Genomic DNA, 18,535 nt, shown 5'->3' with positions numbered 1-18,535 from the left:
CAGGCTATCTACTATCATTCTTCATAAACCTTGCACATGTGCATTATTTAAAAATTTTCTGTAATTTCCCCTGAATTCCCTTGATTTCCTCAAAATTTCCCCTCGGACTTTTATGACATCGCACTTGATGACGTTGCGTGCTTTAAGATGCCTATTAAAACATCAAAATGGCGGCAAATTACAAAAAGTATTTAAATTAAAACGTTGAATCTTACTGGCACGTTGCTTCAGTTATTTTGCTAGCATCGTTGCAGTACCTAAACTTGCCATTCCATAACTGGACAGCAATCACAGCAAAAATGAAATGAAATAAAATATACACTATGAGGATGTTTATCACATTTTTCAGCGAGTTTACTAAGCAATCAAACACAGCTTTTAACTTCGGGACGCGTTTAATTGTCTTCAATGGTCTCAAAACTCGAAGCACTCTTAACGACTTGATCGTTGATAAGTTGGCTGCGGCTTTCTTTTGCCTACGAATAAATTACAAACAAACTGGAAAATACGTGACAAAACGTACGCAAAGTTGAAACCCATTGATACCAAAGCACAGATCACAACAGTGGCGTCCATAAAATTCCAAATTTCTCGCAAATAAGAACCGGGGTGTAAAATAATCCCCAAATCGATTATTTTAAGAAACATTTCTAATGCAAAAACAACGGTGAAAGCATAGTCTAATTTGTCCAAAGCATTGTTCCATTTGGACTCTTCGTTAACTGGATCTTCCGATGCTAACGCCATCGAACTCAGGCAAATCACAACCATGATGAAAAAATCAAAGTAGCGCAGGTTTACAATTCCGTGGGCAAATTTCCGGACGCTGAAAATTAAAATGGTTTACAAATTATCACATTTTGCTCGTTGTCGCAAATTTAACAGCTGATTCTAGAGAGTGATTCAAAAGTGACAGACAAATTTTTGTATGGTGATAAAAGAGGTTCAATTAAGCAAAAAAATGAAGTCAGTTTTTTTTAAACAACTTAATTTTGACATATTTTTTAAATTGTTTTCCATAGCAGCGGTATCAATTATTTCTTTTTTTTGACAATTTTTTAATTGTGTTCTAGATCATAAGACATTAGTTTATGATTTTTTCAACAGATATTTGTTTAATGTTCCTAGAGCTCCGTCGTTCCACTGACTAAAGTCAAAAAAATATGATCTGACACATCAAAAACTTAATTTAAAAATTTAACTTTGAAGAGCTACAGAAAAAAGGCTCAAAAAATTTTTCGTCATAGGAACTTTTAATTCAGTTTGATATCTTTTATCAGCAACCGAGAAATTGTCCGGTAATTTTGAATCACACTGTATATAACAGGTGTGTCAAAAGTCGCGGATAAGCACTTGAAAATGGATAATAGTGGCCTTATTAACCGCTAAAAAATAATGAAAAACATCATTGTTTCTTATTTTTGATGCAGCAGCTCGTAAAAGTTGCAAAAACACATAGTTTAACGTGGAATTTTAGGAAAAACAGGCCTGTTAACTTTGTTTTTAATAATTTATTATTATATTTACTTAATTTATTACCTAATTATTCAAAAAGAATTGTAGGAAAACATTTCCTTTCGTTTTTAAAGTAAGTTAAAAACACCAGTTTGAAAGTGCAGTAACATAATTTGGCAACATTTGGTAATGTTACCATGGTAATACTTTTGGTTAATATTTTTTTAAACGTATAAAAATAAGCTTACTTGTACGGCGTTGCCATTTTTTGTTTTTGATTTCAGTCAAATGAAATGTTTTGTAAATTTTTGTCTTATCGAAAATAGTGTTCTGTATATATAGCTCAATCTAGCTGCTGTTACGAGCCTATCCGCTACTTTTAACACAACTGATATATGTACTTTTGGAGTATAAATTCTGACCTCTAAATTTGACTATTAGGTAGAGTTTCTATTTTAGAGCTTATAAAAAATGCAGAAAATGCTAATATAAGTTTGTTGGTAGTTTTAAAAACAACGTTATTGAAACAATGCCGTTTTGAAGTCAGTTATTTAACAACAACAAAAAAATCAGAAGCTAGAAACTAAAAAGCTATGTGCATTTTTCTAAATAAATGTTAATATGAGTTACTTGTATCTTGAAAACTAGAGCAAAAACATTAGAGGCAATAAATAAATAAATGACTAAATAAAATTTAATTCCTTGTTAAAAGTTAACTAGAATGCTTCAATTTGGTCATTTGATCAGTTAATCACGCATTTAATTGAGAATTAAATTAAGACGCATTTAAAAACCGATCCTAAAAGTTGTATTATTTTTTTAATGAAATGCTAATTTAAGTAACCTTTATCTCCAAAATTAAAACAAATAAATCTGTTGGCAGAATAGCAAAAATCAGCTTCTAACAGTTACTCAACTACTGCAAAAAATCTAAAACAACATAAACTATGTGCATTTTTCTAAATAAATGGTAAATCAGTTTCCTATATCTCAAAAACTAGAGCTGATAGAGAAAATATGATGGTTGTTTCAACAAACCTCAAAAAAACTTGAGGCAGCAAATAATAATAATAATAAAATAATAATAAATCACTAAAAGTTGTTTTTAAATGAAATGTCAACTTGAGTTACCTATATCTCAAAAACTAAAGCTGATAGGTAAAATATGTTGACAGTTTTGAAATCAGCGTTCAACAGTTACTCAACAGCAAAAAATCTAAAGCTACAGAAAAGAAAACGACTAAAATAAGGATGTGCATTTTCTAAATAAATGCTAATAATCGTATGAGTTACCTATACTTCAAAAACTAGAACTGATAGAAAAAATTTGTTGACTGTTTTGAAATCAGCATTCAACAATCATTCAACAAAACAATAAATCTAAAGCAACAAATAAGTATATGACTAAATTTGTATTTTTTAAGAAATTTTAACTTGAGTCACTTATATCTTAAAAACTAGAACTGATAGAAAAAATCTCATGACTGATTTGAAATAAGCATCTAAGAGTTATTCAAAAATATCTGAGGCAACAAATAAGTAAATGACAAATAAGTTGTATTTTTTAAATAGAATGCTAAATTTAGTTACCTATATCTCAAAAATTAAAACATATAAAAACAATCTGTTGGCAGTTTTAAATCAGCGTCTAACAATTACTCAACAACAGCAAAAAGATCTAAAACAACAGAAAAATAAACGACTAAAAAAGCTATGTGCATTTTTCTAAATAAATGCTAATATCAGTTTCCTACATCTCGAAAACTAGAGCTGATAAGAAAAATCTGTTGGCATTTTTGAAATCAGTGCCCAATAGTGTTCAAATAGTTGACTTTTAAAGCAACGTAGAAGTAAATGACTGAAAAAAGCTTTGTGCATTTTTTCTAAATAAATGCTTATACAAGTTATCTATATCTCGAAAACTAGAGCTGATTGAATTGAAAAAAAATGATGGTTGTTTTATAATCAACATTCAACATTCATTTAACTACAGCAAAAAAACTGAGTCAGCAGTTAAGTAAATGACTAATAAAAGTTGTGTGCTTTTTTTTAATGAAATTTCAACTTGAGTTACTACCTATATCTCAAAAACTAATACTGATAAATAAAATCTGTTTGCAGTTTTTAAAACAGTCCAACAGTTACTCAACAACAGCAAAAAATCTTAAGTAAACAGAAAACTAAATGACTAAAAAATTATGTAATTTTTTCTTAATAAAAATGCTAATATAAGTTACCTATATCTCGAAATCTAAACGAAAATCAGCGTCCAACAGTTACTCATCAAAAAAATTTGAGGCAACAGAAAAGTAAGTGACTAAAAAAAATATGTGTATTTTTCTAAATAAAAGCTAATAAGAGTTACCTACCCGTATATCTCAAAAACTAAAGCTAATAAAAAAATTTGATGACTGTTTTGAAATCAGCATGTAACATATTTTAACATCAGCTAAAACATATTAGGCAAGAAATAAATGAATTTCTAAAAATTCTTTTTTATAGCATGCTAACTTAAGGTACCTATATATCTCAAAAACTAGAACTGATAGAAAAGATTTGTTTGAAGTTTTAAATCAGCGTCCAACAATTACATAGCAACAAATAAAGTGTAAACCAATATATTGATACACTCACGGATTTGTTGGTGATAAGATAAACATGCTAGAATAGGGTAGCATAGGTTTCGGGCCCTCAACTTCCTCTTCTTCTACTTTTTCTTCCTTCTTCTTCTTCGTTTCTTTGGTTGGACTCATCGAAAACACTGTATGGCCATCCATTTGTAACGCTTCCATTTCTTTTTCCAACTCTTGTGCTTGCTTTTCGCGATTTTCCTCAGCTTGTTCTTCCTCAGCAGCTGTGAGTTCCTGGGCATTCGCTAAATTATCAACAGCAATGGCCAAAAAAACATTGAGCAAAGTGTAATTGCCAAAAAGCATAAGTACGATGAAATACAATGAGTAAATCATTCCGCCGTTGTTGTGTCCTCCTAATGCCTCTATTCCAAGGTACATTACTTCATTCCAGTCTTCGCCAGTCAAAATCTAGAAAAAAAATTTCGATTTATTTTGGACCAAGAGTGAGGGGTAAACCGCAGGTGAAATCTGTGTACAAAATAGAGGAAATCAGGGAAAATCTTGAGGAAATCAGGAAAATTCAGGGAAAATCCCAGGAAATTAGGGAAAATCAGAGAAAATCTTTAAATAATGCGCATGCGCAAGTTGAGATTTTGTGAGCCCTATCGGCAACATGTTTGCTGTAATAGAGCTTCAGCATATGGTTTATGATGAATGAAGATAAAGAGTACAATCTATGTATTAACTGTTTCATAAATATAAAAACACCAACGTCGCATTTTATCAAATTATTTTCATAAATAAAATTGATAAAACAATGAAATAGTTATTAATGAGTTGATCTCTCACTGAAACTATAAACTACATCGGCTATTATTTCCTTCAAGTGCGGGAATAATTTGTAACATTATTTATAAATTTTAGAAAAAATACGACGTTGGCGTTTTTATAGCTTTGAAACAGCTAATATATACCGTTTATGGCGTGCAAAAGCTAAAGAATTTTTTTTCAATTAATAAAATCTGTATGACGAAAGACGTCTTTTGTGAATTGAGGCTATTGAAAATAGTTTTCAGGCGCTTTTTGATGTAAAAATGATTATGATCTGCCTTATCCTTTAGCAACAACTGTCAATTTTTAAAATTATTTTTGTCTTTAAATTAGTGAGTTTTATTGGTTCTAAATTTATTGTTAGAATTTAATTTAACACTTTCTATTCTTACACAGAGCTCACAATTTGTGCCCTATTTGACTCCAAAAAAATGCAAATGCGCTGTTGCCATTTTCTATTTTAAGAACTGGAATGAGGCAGAAAAATTAGTAGTTTTAGACTAATTAGCAATTTCACAATGTTTTATTCACAATAAATTTAGAAAATCTGGTAAATGTCTGGGTTGCTAATTTTCTGAAATATTCAGGATGGCTCGTTTGAAAAAATTGCTCTGCATAATAAACCTTAAATACAATAGATCGTGAAGTATTCTCATAATCGTATAACTTGTATGTATAAGTTACATAAACCAATATTTTTGTTTATATTTTAATTATGTTTTATTCTCGGATTTATTTGAGATCTCATTCTTATTAATGGAGTTTGCATTTGCCGTTTTTATTTTTTCGATAATTAATTCTCGCTTTATTTATGGATATTGCAAGACAGCAATAGTAGTTTATTATACAAGTAAAGAAAAATTTATCATTATCTGCGAGTGAGTGCGGAACAAGTTTCAGAAAATAATCACGATAGTGCCAAATTTTCTTTACGTGTATAATTTAACGTTTTCTCTTATAGATTCATTCATAAATTTTTGGGATTAATTCTTCAACAGTAGAATAAAAAAATTACCAAATGACCATTTTATTACATCGAGAAAGATAAAACAAACACTAAATCAAAAAATCATATTAAAATTTCTGATTGTCTTTTAATTTCGATAAGATAAACATCTCGAATAATACAATATTTATCACAAACTAAAAACACATACAGGGTGTCTGAGCGATGTGAAAAGTCTATTATTGACATTTAAATGTCATACTAATGTACATAGTAACCCCCTCATTCACTTAAAATAATTTTCAAGTATACTGGGTGTCTCCGAAATTATCTACAACACAAACAACCAATATTTCTTTGCATTTTTGGATGTAACTTTTAACACTGATGTTTTTAAGCTAAATTATTATAGGTCGATTTTCTTTTGATTTTGAAATAACTTAATTTTTTTGACAAAACCACGCTTTGTTTATTACATAAAAACCAAGAACCTCAGAAAAGTAGAACTTTCACCACTTTAAAGAAAAAAACTCAAACTTGAATGATATATTATTTTTGTTAGCTTACTGCAATCAAGAAGATAAAGAATAAAGAGGCTTGTTGCAAGTTAAATAACTTCAAAATTTTAAACGAAACACCCAATTTTTTATTTTTGCATCTAAAAGACCTTTAAATTGTCTCCCTAAATACATTAACAATTAAGTATCTTTAACTGATTACTCAAAAGATATCTAACATTACACATTAAAAAAAATAATTATTATTTCAGTAGTCGAAAAGTGAAATTTTCAGCTAATAATAACTTTAATGTTACCTTAGGTCATTATTCGTTATTTACTATAGCAAAATAACTAAAATTTGAATTTATGGCAATTTTTTTAATTTCTGTATTAATTCCAACAAATAGTCTGTGGTCTGTGATGAAGTTGCTGTGGTTATAGTATAGTTTACCATGGTTACAACAGTGCTCATGTATGTGCTGAAATTAACTTTTAAAGAAAAATATCTTTTTTAGTTATTAACTTTAGGGCATTTAAAACTTAATATTTTTAGACAGACAATTTAATAATCTTTGAGAAGTAAAAACAAAAAATAGGGTGTTTCTTTTAACATTGTTCATTAACATTATATTATTATTCAACTTTTAACAAACTTTATAATTTTTCTACGTTTCTAATTGTAATGCGCTAAACAATTGATACAGAAAAGTTTAAACTTTTTGCTATAAAGTGGTGAAAATCATACTTTTCTACGATTCTCTGTTTTTGTGTATTAAATTTTCAAATAAAACATGTTTTTGTCAAAAAAATTAAATTATTTCAAAAACTAAGCAGAATAATTTAATACAAGTTAAGATTAAAGTCAACAATATTAAATGCTACGTCAAAGAATGCAATAAAATTTAGGGTGTTTCAATTGAAAAAAAAAGTTTAAGTGTTTTTTTAACATTGAAATAGCCTGTATACCAGGTGCGGCAATCTTATCGCGCACTTACGAAAATTCGTTCAACATTTTTTGGTAATTTTTTACTTACAGATAATGATAATAATTGAAAAAAAATATATTTTCGACTAAAAAGTCAAATTAAATTTTATACTAAACTACGCGTATTCACTGCAGATAATTGTTTACGTTGTTGCTACTTGTGATTGTAAAAGATTTAGTTGGGATATTTCAAAACAAGCAACAGTTTTTGTCAATTTTATTACAAGACTGTAAATAAGGGGCTTCAAAAAGGTCGGCTACTGGTAACTGATCCCTTTGTTGGCAAGTTATACCATCTTCTAATAAATCACGCATCGTTTGCGTCAAAATAAAAAAGACCGATTATTTAACAGAGTAAAAATTTATAATTCTGATACCAGGGTTCGATGAGCTAGCAGGTAACGATTCATTTGGTCGAAAAACTTTGAAGTTAAATTATCAGTTAGTGTCCAAAATCTCACAAAACTGCTACCTCATTATATTTATTAAGAAAAAAAGTAATAAAAATCGAAAATGGTCCCTATCAATGTATAAGCTGCTGTGTAAAATTTCATTAGAAGTCGCAATTTTCTTGGGTGCGCGATAAGGTTGCCGCATCTGGTATACACCACAATATTTTAGAAACATGTTGCAGAAATGCGGCCATAATCTAAAAAAAAATAAAAAGTCTATATTTTTATAATAAACAAGTTAAGGAGCTTTTTTCGATGGTTGGACCAGCCGTTATTTTAATTAAATTTTGAAAAAATGAAAAAAAATCTGCGGTGAAAAGTATGTTAAAGTATAAGAGGATATTGAGGACTTTAAAAGACGCTTGAAATAGAGCAAGTATTTTAAAGACCAGTTATCCTCGAATACTTTACGTTATTTTTTTTATACATTTTGAAATCAAAAATACTAATATTAATATTACAAAAATTGGAAATAGTGTAATGTGTGATCAGTAAACCTTGGCCATGGGCATTTTAAGAAACGCGCGTTTGTGAGTTATATTTGTACATAGTTTTAGCTGCAAACAAGCTATAGCGTGTTTAAAATAAGCAAAATAAATTACCAATAAAAAAGTAGATATTTAATTCACGAGAAAATTTTGGGGAAATCAAGAATAACCTGTAGGAAATTAGGGAAAAGCAAGAAAAATCAGAGAAAATTCGAGGAAATCAAGAAAAATTAGAAAAAATTAAAGCAAAAAGGGAAATCTGGTGCACAAAATTTGGGTTGCCGTTTACCCCTCGACCAAGAGTAACAATGAAAATAATTACCTGAAATACGGTTAGAAGTGCAATTGGAAACGTGTTAAAGTTTGTTGGTGGCGTTTCGTCGTCGAAATTAAATTCGCCCCCGAAAAGTTGCATTCCAAGAAGTGCAAAAATTAGAATGAACAAGAATAGCAAAAACAGCAAGGAGATAATCGATCGCATTGAATTCAATAATGAAATGACCAAGTTCCTCAAAGATGACCAATATTTCGTCACTTTGAAAATCCGAAGTAGCCTCAAAGCCCTCAAAACGGACAATCCAAAAGACCCATCTTTGTATTCCGACCAAACGACTTCGAAAATTGATCCACTGATCACAACACAATCGAAGCGATTGAACGCCGATTCGAAGTAAATTCGGGGTCCTAAAGCGTACACTTTGACGAACATTTCGGACAAAAACAGGCCCAAAAACACAAATTCGGCGTAATCTAAAACATGGAAATGTAAAAGAGTAAAAAAAAATTGTCTAGTTTACATAAAAAATCAGTTAGCCATTGTGGTTGTCCGTGGTATTCGACCGCAACGCAGACCGTGTTGAAGAAAACCAACACAATAACAGACCAATAGAACCACTGGGTTTTGACCGTGTGTCGGATTTTGTAACGGAAGCGTTTTTCGGATCGCCAAAATTTGGCCCATTTTCCGTCGCCTTGCGAACGGGCCGAACGTCCAAATGCTGCAAAAAAATCCAAATATTTGTTACGACACTGAATTGTCTAAATTTATATCTGTAAATAAATAATTGATAGGCTATTTCTACGGCTACAAGTCTACAAGTTTGTTTTAAGCATACCTTTGAAGCTTTTCTTGGAGTCTGTAAGAAATACTGCGAATTAAAATGAAGTGTCAGTACATGATAACAAAAAGGGTCTATTCAATAACTTCGAACAATAATAATAATAGTAGCCTTTGTTTAAGAAAAAATGTGAGGAGGCGCTGTCTAGCTAACGGTACTCTACATAACCTCTTACAAAACAAAACCAAAAGTAGTAATAAATGCGAAAAGAAAACATAATATAATATTAATTCAAGAAAGTTATATAATTTTTAAATAGTACTAAAAGAAAAGTAGATTGTGTCCTGAATACTAATAAAAAAATGTAAAAATAATATTACAAATTGGAAACAAAACTACAAAAGAATAATTTCTGAAATAATAAAAAAAATTATTACAAAATCATTTGGAGTTGTCAACTTAATTTAATCATATGCCACTTTAATCTGAAGTTTGGTGGTTTTGCTGAAAAAAATACTTAATCAATTTCTTTTTTTTTTGAACACAAATACATTTTCCTCAGGTTTACATTTTTTTAACTTCCAAAATAATAATAAAAAAAACAAATTACCTCACAACAACTGGCGGCAAACTTGACTCCCTTTTTTATTATTGATGCGTATTTTACTAGGATTAGATGTAACTTATGTTTTGAATTCTTAGAGTTTATTGGAAGAATGTTTAGTTTTTAATTTGAATTTTCGTATTTATGGGATTGAATTTAATTATGGCTTATTTATTTACATCCTTACATGCCTTTAGATTTAATTTATTCTTTAAGTTTTTAATTTCGACTTTAAAAAAACAACACTTTCAAAGTAACTGGCTCAAAACTACAATCTGTCTATAAATAAATGTTGCATCGTAGTAGGTATTAAAAGTTTGCGGCTTCTTTAAAAAAAATGCGAACAAATGTTAGTACATGAAAAATTTGGTTTTACTAAATACCCCAGAAGATAAAAATTGGTACTTTTCAGAAATTTCATAAAAATAAAATGATTAAATGCGGAAAATCCAAATACCAGAACCTCCTGAGATCCTACACTCTTTTATAAACAGTCAGTACAATGTTAGTGTAATTTTACAATAGAAGAAGAATTTGAAAGTAATACATACAGGTGATCTAGAGGTGTGTAATCGGTCTATAACTTTTTTACTACTTAAAATATTGCCATACCTTTTTATTATCCAATAGATTGACTTAAAGTACACAAACTACAAATATTTTTATTATATACAGAGTGTTGTATACAAGGTGGTGAACCAAAGTTGTATTTTTTTAAATAAAACACCCCATATATTTTTGCGTAATTAGATTCTACACAAAAAATATTGTAACTTTGTATAAATTATTATAAGTTTATCTCTTTCCGTTTCGGAATTATTAAACTTTCGTTTTGAAAAACATTTTCCGACACGTTTTTCATAATATCTTGCACTTTTTGCAAATAGTTGACATTTACTTGAAACACGCAGATAATGTATAGAATGTGCCAAAACGCAAAAAACTGAATAACTAACTTTTTTCAAATGAAACACCATCTATTTTTTACAGGTATCGATAGCATTTTGCATAAGCTTTCCAATGGTATAGAATTTGCATAGTAAAGATTTTTCAAGATTTAAGAAAAAATATTTTATTACAAGAAAATTTGTTATCCTAGAATGTGATAAGTCAAGTGGTAGTTTATTTTTTGATATGTACTAATGTGACGAATTACATTAGTAATTCAATTATTACTTTATACATAAATGAATTTTACTTATTAAGAATTAATTATAAAAAATATATATAAAAAACGTTTTTCTAAAGCTTTAGCTTTGTTTATGCGGCTTTTCGTGCTTATATTGTTTTCTGTTAAAATTTTACAAAATGAAAAAAGATTTAACCTCTTTGGGGAGTATTTAACTACATAGGATTGCATTGTCACGCAGATTAATTAAGTATACAAAACTTCAAATCATTAGGACAACTAGAACCTTTTCAAATTTAGCTCCGAAAATGTAAACAGACAGACAGACAACAAAGCAAGTTAAATAAAAGCTTTTAATAAATAAACAAATGTTTAAACACTTTAATAAATATTTCTAATTTGCTATACAAACCAATTTTTCTTAAAAATTTTTTTGTTAAAATTTGCAAAAAAGTGTCTTCACATTAAAAAAATTATACCAGAGATAGAAATTTTATATCAATTTTTTTTGTAGAAGATACCACAGAATTTCATTCTCTCAAATGTCACCGACTACTTGCTATGTAAACTTTGGAATTTTGCTGAACACATTTTGTGTGAGCAACTAAATACTTTATATTTTTCCCAATGCATGAAATTCATTCATTAATTAAAGTTTGTAAGTATTTTTTAGATCATTTTAGAGCAATTAATACTTTTTATAATTGTGGTGCTGACAGTAATTATGTAAATAATTCTTTGCTCAATACATTATTTAAGCATCGTTTCTTAAAATAACACTAAGGACCGGTTTATGGAAGCGTCATTAATTTAATTTACAATTAAATGCGTGATAAACTGACCACGTGAACAAATTGAAGCAGTACGATTGATTCATTCGCGTTATTAACTTTTAACACTAACGTAATTAACTTTAATTGAACTTTCTATAAACTGGCCCTGAGTGCCGGTTTACAGAACATTTTAATTGCAATTAAATTTTATTTGCGATTAACCTGACAATTGTTAATGCATTCTAAATGGCAACTTATTTCAAATTACTTTAATTTTAAATTAAATCTTCATTTCGCTTTCTGTAAACCTACCCTAAAATTAATAAAATTATGACTGATTATTATTTTCATATTTTTAACTATAAGAAAAAAAAAGAAATGAAAAAATTCAAATGCATAAAAAAGTAAAAGCCAATTTTAATGTGTCTATTGATTCTTAAGATATATTTAGTAAAAATGTTTTTAAAAGACTTATCTTGTATATCACTAGACAACATATCTCAAATAATAAATAAATTTTAACAAATTGACAAATTGAACATTTATTTCAATTATTATTATCATTGAAAATAATTAACTGAAGCCAGTTTTTGTAATTGTTTCAATAACTGTAAAAGGTAAGTAAGGGCACATAATAAAATTCCACACAATTTCGATATTTTTTGATTGACGTGAAAATAATAGAGTACCTACTTTTATTTAAAAAAATATGAGTTAAAGCGGTTTTTTCATTATTATTTACCACAAAAAAATTGTCTTGAAATTTGACGGGTGACAAACTTGAACTACCTTATTCCAAAAACAATTTAGTTGATTTTAGTCTTACACAAAATTCTAAAGTTGTAGGTTAAACATTACACTCTGTATAGTTTAAAGAAAATCTCTTACCATCATCTCCCATTTCTGATTCATCTTCTGTATCAGTACTTTTACTAGGTCCAATCTTTTTCAACTTCTTTTTTCTTGCCCTTCTTCTTGCTTTCATAATGTGCAATTTTTCTTCTTCAGTCGTGCGTTCCTCTGCTAGAATAACTTCCTCTGCTTTACAAATCCACTCAACATAACCGTTTAGTTCTCTTTCCAGTTGTGCCTGTCGTCGCATTTTGAGAAATTCTTGTCTGTTTTCCACTTTTTCTCGTTCTTTTGCAAATTCCCTAATTCCCTAATTGAAAAAAAACAGTCAAACTAAAAGTGTTCCTTACCCGCTGAGGACACCAAGGACTAGATTTAGCATGAAAAACGACCCCAAAACTATGAGTGGGACAAAGTACATCCAGTTGAATGTGCTTCCCATTGCATCATTCATCTATCAAAAAAAAATTTTAAATAGTTAAATAGTATATTAAAAAAACAAGTTTTATAAGGGGTGCTTCAAAACCCTTATAAAGAGTAGTTTATGCTGTTTTCTTATTTTATTTAAAAAAAAAGTGGTCTAGGAAATTTTGTGTCTGTTGATAACGGTAATAAAAACTAAATAAAGAAGAAATGATGATTAGATATATCGTAATGTATATTCCACTCATTATCGATGAAACTCTTGAAAACTAAATACCCTAAATTCATTACAAGTACAGGGTGCTTCATTTTGGATGTCCGAATAGGAGATCTTCAAAACTAAGAGGTTTAGAGAAAAACGAGGACACATTCTCGGGTCCGTTTTTAGAGAAAATAATTTTGGTTAAAATCGCATCCCGCTATCGTCTTTTGTTTACGATTTATAAACAAAAGTTGACATTTTAGCGAAATCCTAAAAAAAATATATTTTTCTTATTATAAAAATATACATTTGAAACATGAACATTCAAAGACACTTTTTTACAGAGAAATAAATAAAGTAATCAGCGTTTTTTTAATCATTTGTTTAGCTGTAATAACATAAAGGTGTATTTTTTTAAATAAGAATCATAGTTGGTTATGACATTTTCGAAAAGTTTATTTTTTCTGATTAGATATGTCTATTTGTGTAATATATTTTTTAAATAATAAAAAAAACATAACATTTCGCTTTTTCTTTATAGTAGGCCATGAAAAAATTTTGGATTTTTGATTAAAACTATGAAAAATGTATTACCCAACAAGTAGTTATAATTTAATGATGTTTTATACACTAATTAATTTAAAAATAGCATAATAAATTATAATTACATCAAATTTTTCCGATTAATAAAAAATATGAAATGTCGGAAAAAGAAATATCTTATTAATCCTATTAATTGCAATCCTAACACCAAAATTAAATCCCATCTGCGGTAAAAAAATACATAACATTATCAACGTCACCTCCGTTTTTTCGTTTTACATTTTTTGCACATTTTGTATGTAATTAAAGTCTGCCACAATTGTATATTTATTTGTTCAATTGAAAACAACTTTAACATAGTTTATTTTCATAATTTCACATTATTTACTATAATAACCGTTCACAAGATTTCTAGACTATCAACATCATTTACGTGAAATAATTTTTCCATGGCCAACTACTTTCAAATATTTTAAATATATTTTATATCAAAAGTGCATAAAAATATCAAACTGTATTTATATTGTTTTCAGTTCAAAAAAAAAAAAACTTCGAAAATGCCATAGCTAACTATGAGTCCTATTAAAAAAAATAACGCCAACGTCGCAATTTACCGTATTATTGAAACTACAAATTACATTAGCTGTTAATTTTTAGAAGTATAATTTATAACAACTAATTTTTAGAGAAAATGCGATGTTGGCGGTTTTATAATTTTGAAACAGGTAATACCAGCAATTTGTTTGCATTGCATTTGTTTGGGAAATTGCTTTCAACATAGAGTTAAATACAATATGTTTTGCAACAAATAGCTCAAAACCACATGCTTTTGTGCTATTTCTTTTGTTTGTTTTTTGTAGTTGTATATTTGTTCAATTGACAATTACTTTAGCATAGCTTTTTTGATAATTTCTCATTTTTTACTTTAATAACCGTTCACAATTTCTAAATTATTTACACCTTTTATGTGAAATAATTTTTCCATGGCCAACTACTTTCAAATATTTTAAATACATTTTTTATCAAAAGTATATAAAAATATCAAACTGTATTTATATTGTTTTCAAATAAAAATAAGCTTTTCGAAAATGTCATAGCCAACTATGATTCCTATTAAAAAAATAAAACTTTAGGTTCTTACAGCTAAAAGAATGATTAAAAAAGGTTGATTACATTATTAAATTCTCTGTAAAAAATGCCTCTATAATGTCTTTGATTCAAATGTGTATCTTTTATAATAAGGAAGATATGAAGTTTTTAATATTCCGATAAAATATCAACTTCTGTTTAAGTCGAAAACAAGACGATAGCGAGATGTAGTTTTGACCAAAATTATTTTTTAAAAAAACGTACCTGAAAATGTGTCTCTCGTTTATCTCTAAACTTCTTAGTTTCTGAAATTTTCTATTCAGACATCGAAAATGCACCACCCTGTACAATGTACTTTAATGAGCCATAAACGACTCCTACTGATAGACGTTAATAAAGATATTATAAACGCAAAGTATAAAAACACTTAAATTAAATTAGTACCCAATAGAGAATTGGCGTCCAACCTTCCATGGTAATACATTGGAAAACTGTCAGCATGGCATAGCCAATATTATCAAATGAGGTGATACCATGGTTAGGACCTTCCCATCGTTCTAAACAAACTGAATTTCCATCTCTACACCAGTTACTACCACTAAGTTTAGCTTGTGTTTCGTTATCTGTGGTACAAGGAACTTCATCTTCACCCTCTGTGACAATTTGATCTACAAAAGGAACAAAAACTAATCATAATTTAAAAAAAAATACCACACGAACCTATATCATACAAACTGTAACACGTCTTGTGTAACACACCAGAATAAAATTCCAATCCAATAATTGCAAAGATAACAATGGCAAATAGTACCAACAAACCAATTTGTAGCAAAGGAGCCATGGCTTTAATGATCGATTTTAACACAACTTGCAAGCCTAGATAAAAAATTAAGTACAGTTTTTCTTAAATTTTCTTAAAGAAGTCTTACTTGGAATCCCAGAAACCAGCTTCAAAGGTCTCAAAACACGAATCGCGCGCAACGTCCGCAAATTTACATCTTGCATCAACACAGTTAAAACACTAAGGCGCAAATTTATTTTACAAAGCCGTTAAGTAAGAAACACTTACCCTGTCAGAACGACAAAAAAATCCATAATATTCCATACGTTTCTCAGGTACGATCCTTTATGAAGCACGAAACCGAGAGCTAGAATTTTCAACAAAGATTCGGCACAAAATATCGCCAAAAAATACATTTCTGTGGCTTCCTGAAAAATCCAAAAATAATTTTTGTTCAAAAGATTGGGATAATTGTACTAGATTTTGTGCTAGGAGTGTTTTGTCATGATTGGGTAGGTGCTCCTCTAGTGCTAGTACCACACAGTTTGCGATGATTGTTAAAATAACTGTATATTCAAACGGATTAAGCTTCAGTTAAGGAAAATAATTTGAAAAAATTGAACAAAAATGTTTGAAAGGATATGGCCACTCGATGATGAAACGTGTTTGTTTCCGGATGAAATTATCTTCAGAAAACAGAAACAAAGAGCTTGCTCCTTCCCCAGGTGCAGTTTTTTTGCGTTTTGTTGTGTTAGTTGTCTGTTCTCCTTGATCCCCCTGCTCTGCAGCCAATCTAAAAGAAATAATCACAAATATTGTTACTTTGAAATAATTAAACATAAGCTTTCTTACCTGAGTGATTCAGCCAACATTTCGACAATTTCCTACACTGTACACAAATCATCAGTAGGTTTTTTCAAAATATTGAATTGTCAAATTTTTGAGAAAAAATCGTTCATTTGCGAGTTTTCGATTTGATAAAGCAGAGCCTCAAGCGACCAGCTTCCAAACTGGCATCATCAGCAAGCATCCAGACGGCGCCTGACGTCTATTTAGACGTCGCCGCCAGTTCGGAGCCAGCACTGGAAATGGGTTACCAAACCAGCATTTGTCCTGCCTCCATTTGACATCGATAATTGCAAGGAGGGTCGAAGACTAGGCCATAAATTTTTAACGACTCTTGTAAAAAATAGAATTGATGAAATTGTATTGTTTCTATTTAATAAAAAAACGGCTTGGCAAAACGCTATAATTTATTACAATTCATTCAGATAGGTAAACATGATCTTTCTGCAGTAATTCATCGTACAAATATCCGAGTCATTCATATTTTCCTCTTTCTATTCAATTTATTAAACCCTGTGACAATACACTTTCAATTTATGTGCAATGATTATTATATCTCTTTATTGTTAGATATTATTTAATAATTGTTAATTATTTTGTTTAATAGGTACTTTCCGAATTAGTTAAATCTTGACCTACTTGTGGTTTTTCTTTCAAATCTATTTTTAAGACATTTTATATGTGTATTACACACTACAATTACTAATTAGGCATTTTTATGAAAAGAGTTTCATTTCAATCTGATTTCAAAAGTTAAGGTAAAATTTATAGGAAAAGTCGGCTTGTTAATGAGAAGTTTTTAACAACAGTAACGCTTAAAAGTAAAAAGTACAAAAAAATCTCGTGATTTTTGTTTTGTTTTGGTAAATCCTAGATGTTTGTCTTTTACGAGTAAGAACAAATAGATTTTTCAAAAACAAAATGTTCGATTTTAGGGTATTCCAAGTTAAAGGACTTGATTTTTCTGAGAAAATTTGATATATTTACCTAAAACTGTATGCACACTAAAACTTTAACCTTGTTACCAATTTGCGAACGCAAAATTAAAATCTCTTCAGTAGAAAAATGAAATTTCTTTCAAATTCGATAGGTGTTTAGTCGAAACCTGGTGAAAGCGAAAAGTAAAGTATGAAAGACATTTTATTCGAATAAGTATGAAGGTAGATTAAAGTATCCTTAGTATCACTAAGCAGAAAAAGAAAGAATAACTTAAACAATTATTTACTGTTTGATGTAATGCTTCAACAGACTAATTATCTTGTATATTGTATTGTAAAAATTATTTTGTTATTTTTTTTTATATCTTACTAAGAGAAGAGAAGAGAAGAGAAGAGAAGAGAAGAGAAGAGAAGAGAAGAGAAGAGAAGAGAAGAGAAGAGAAGAGAAGAGAAGAGAAGAGAGTCTTATGACCTCAATCTCTTAGGAATGGTCATAAAACAGATATAGAGTAAGGAAATTTATTAACTGTTTTAAAACTATAAAAACGCCAACGTTGCATTCTCTCTAAAAATTTGCTGTTATATGCTTTGGTGTTTATAAATTTGAAAATGGTTTGTTTTCTACAATTTATAACTTTTTGATTTAAGGTTTTTTGGATAACTGGTTTCTAACTTGGGGATAAGTTTGGATGGCTTATTAGTTTTTAAACATTGACTGTGCACTTAATAACAAAAAATTTTCTTTCGCGGTGGACGAAAATCCGTAATTAATTTTGAACCGTACATGCGCTTTAAATAAATTCTGGACTAGTTCAGGATTAGTTCTAAAAATCGACCGCGAACAAAGCTATAGATTATTTGCACTTTAAAATATAATAGCTAATGTGATATACACTTTCAATTAGACTTTTCATTATTAACTATTTTACATTTCGTCAATCTTATTCAAAAAAATGATCTGGTAAAATGCGACGTTGGCGTTTTTATAGTTTTGAAACATCTTATATTTGCACTTCATATGAGGTAAATTACGTAGAAAAATGTTCCTAAATTGTAATGTGTTTATT

The 18,535-nt window shown here is 29.1% G+C and overlaps 1 protein-coding gene across 1 annotated transcript in view; it reads right to left on the bottom strand.

The window, feature by feature from the left end:
- The window catches only part of LOC661666 (cacophony B), a 35,834-nt gene extending 19,278 nt beyond the window's left edge, over positions 1-16,556 (bottom strand). The window contains 14 exon segments of the mRNA NM_001165910.1: positions 216-476; positions 524-826; positions 4,090-4,496; positions 8,553-8,980; positions 9,028-9,228; positions 12,683-12,948; positions 12,997-13,100; positions 15,348-15,571; positions 15,624-15,779; positions 15,833-15,924; positions 15,973-16,112; positions 16,162-16,273; positions 16,331-16,477; positions 16,537-16,556. Of these exon segments, the coding sequence (NP_001159382.1) occupies positions 216-476; positions 524-826; positions 4,090-4,496; positions 8,553-8,980; positions 9,028-9,228; positions 12,683-12,948; positions 12,997-13,100; positions 15,348-15,571; positions 15,624-15,779; positions 15,833-15,924; positions 15,973-16,112; positions 16,162-16,273; positions 16,331-16,477; positions 16,537-16,556 (2,861 nt within the window).
- Between the last annotated feature and the right edge of the window lie 1,979 nt (positions 16,557-18,535).

Source organism: Tribolium castaneum, chromosome 7, assembly GCF_031307605.1.
Source record: "Tribolium castaneum strain GA2 chromosome 7, icTriCast1.1, whole genome shotgun sequence".
Lineage (NCBI taxonomy): Eukaryota > Metazoa > Arthropoda > Insecta > Coleoptera > Tenebrionidae > Tribolium > Tribolium castaneum.
This window is presented reverse-complemented; position numbering and strand designations above follow the sequence as displayed.